The sequence below is a fragment of the Eimeria mitis genome, genomic scaffold, assembly GCF_000499745.2.
Source record: "Eimeria mitis Houghton genomic scaffold, Emh_scaff2419, whole genome shotgun sequence".
NCBI classification, from domain to species: domain Eukaryota; phylum Apicomplexa; class Conoidasida; order Eucoccidiorida; family Eimeriidae; genus Eimeria; species Eimeria mitis.
Genome location: NW_013570757.1, coordinates 6120 through 7993, shown reverse-complemented (window position 1 = coordinate 7993; position 1874 = coordinate 6120). Strand labels below are relative to the sequence as shown.

At 45.6% G+C, this 1874-nt stretch overlaps 1 protein-coding gene across 1 annotated transcript in view; it reads left to right on the top strand.

Annotated features, from left to right (window-relative positions):
- Window positions 1-227: 227 nt before the first annotated feature.
- Window positions 228-1874, top strand: part of EMH_0053550 (HEC/Ndc80p family protein, putative) — a gene marked incomplete at both ends in the record, with an annotated part of 6602 nt that continues 4955 nt past the window's right edge. Inside the window, 7 exons of the mRNA XM_013497018.1 lie at window positions 228-279; window positions 412-495; window positions 583-646; window positions 905-1003; window positions 1302-1379; window positions 1647-1797; window positions 1859-1874. Coding sequence (XP_013352472.1) covers window positions 228-279; window positions 412-495; window positions 583-646; window positions 905-1003; window positions 1302-1379; window positions 1647-1797; window positions 1859-1874 — 544 coding nt within the window. The remainder of the gene's footprint in view (window positions 280-411; window positions 496-582; window positions 647-904; window positions 1004-1301; window positions 1380-1646; window positions 1798-1858) is intronic.

The window sequence follows — 1874 nt, the reverse complement described above, 5'->3', positions numbered from 1 at the left end:
CTGCAGAACCACACAGACAACGCAGGCATTCTTTGCGTGCGGTTTTAGGGTCCCGTTGTTTTTGTCTTAGATGGAGAGTTTAGACTTGAGCTGCAAACCAGCAACCCNTGCGGTTTTAGGGTCCCGTTGTTTTTGTCTTAGATGGAGAGTTTAGACTTGAGCTGCAAACCAGCAACCCTAAACCCTAAACCCTAAACCCTAAACCCTAGACCCTCACCCCCCTCAAAATGGAGCCTTTGATGGGCGGGCCCACTTCTCCCTTCCGCCTGGGAAATACCCGTGAGTCTTCTCTCCTGAGGCCGCTCAGGCGGAGCTCTCGGTGCAGCATCAACAGGTTCTTCTGATTAGGGTTTAGGGTTTAGGGTTTAGGGTTTAGGGTATACGACTAGGGGTTTCTGGCGTGTGTTGCAGCTGCTGCTTCGGCGCACCCGCTGGAGACTCAGCAGCAGCCGCGGGAGTTGAGTGATTTTTCCTTTTACAAGACTGTGAGCACGGGTGAGTGCGTTTTTTTGAGGGTTTAGGAATCAGGGTCTAGGGTCTAGGGTTTAGGGTTTAGGGTTTAGGGTTTGTGTGGGTCTGCAGCGGACAAAGCCCTGCATAGCACCTATAAGAGAGGGAAGCGAAGCGCTGAGGCCACGAAGCTCAAGTCGCTGCAGTCTCAGGATAGCTTCAAGCGTGACGCTCTCAGAACCATCACAAGGCAAACCCTAAACCACCGCTAAACCCTAAACCCTAAACCCTAAACCCTCGCTTGCTATTGAGTTGTCTTAAAGATCTTCTGCTCTGTTGATAACACTACGGTTTCGGGTCCAGTCAGATGCTGACACATCGCCACTCTTTAGGCTTTAGGGTTTAGGGTTTAGGGTTTAGGGTTAAGGGTTTAGGGTTTAGGGTTTGTCTTCAGGTTTCTTTCTTTTTCTGAATTCCCCGGGCCTCTATCTGCTAAGGCGCTGAGTAGCCCCCAGCGGTCTCTGCTGATAGACATTTGGGGTCATCTGTTCAGGTGCCTAAACCCTAAACCCTAAAACCCTAAACCCTAAACCCTAAAACCCTAAACCCTAGGGGCGGTCTTTAGAACCCTGCTATTAGGTGTGTTTCAGCAGATGCTGGGAGTTAGGGTTTAGGGTTTTGTTTGGACCTCGAGGCATACGTATACAGCAGACGCAGCAAGAAAGGATATATATATATATATGTATATATATATATATATATATATATATATATATATATATATATATATATATATNTATATATATATATATATATATATATATATAAACTTTTTATTTTTGTTTTCTTAGGCGCTGCTTTGATGACTCTGTGAAAATAACAGCAGAAAATGTGAATGACGAAGTCCCCAGACTTTTCAAAGAAATCGGGTGCTGAAGAAACTCTAGGGTTTAGGGTTTAGGGTTTAGGGTTTAGGGTTTAGGGTTTAGCAGTCTGAGTTTATAGAGATACATAAAATATAATATCTCTGTCTCTGTTTCTCCATTCATTGATGTGTTTGTTAGTGGTGTTGTTTTGTTTATATGTTTGTCTCTTTATGGCTGCGTCTCGCTGTTTATCTCTCTTCTAGGGTTTAGGTTTTAGGGTTTAGGGTTTAGGGTTTTCTAGGGTTTTCTAGGGTTTTACTTTCTCCTCAGCTACCCCTTTCCTATAAGCAAGAGCGCGATGCTGGCCCCCGGCACCGGGCACCAATGGCCCCACCACCTGGCGGCGCTGAGTTGGCTGTGTGAACTGCTTATCTATGAAAACGAATTCTTCTATCAAGAAGAAGAAGCAGCAGAGATGCAGGTACACACCGAGGGTTTAGGGTTTAGGGTTTAGGGGTTAGGGTTTAGGGTTTAATGCTTAGTGTCTAGGGTCTAGGC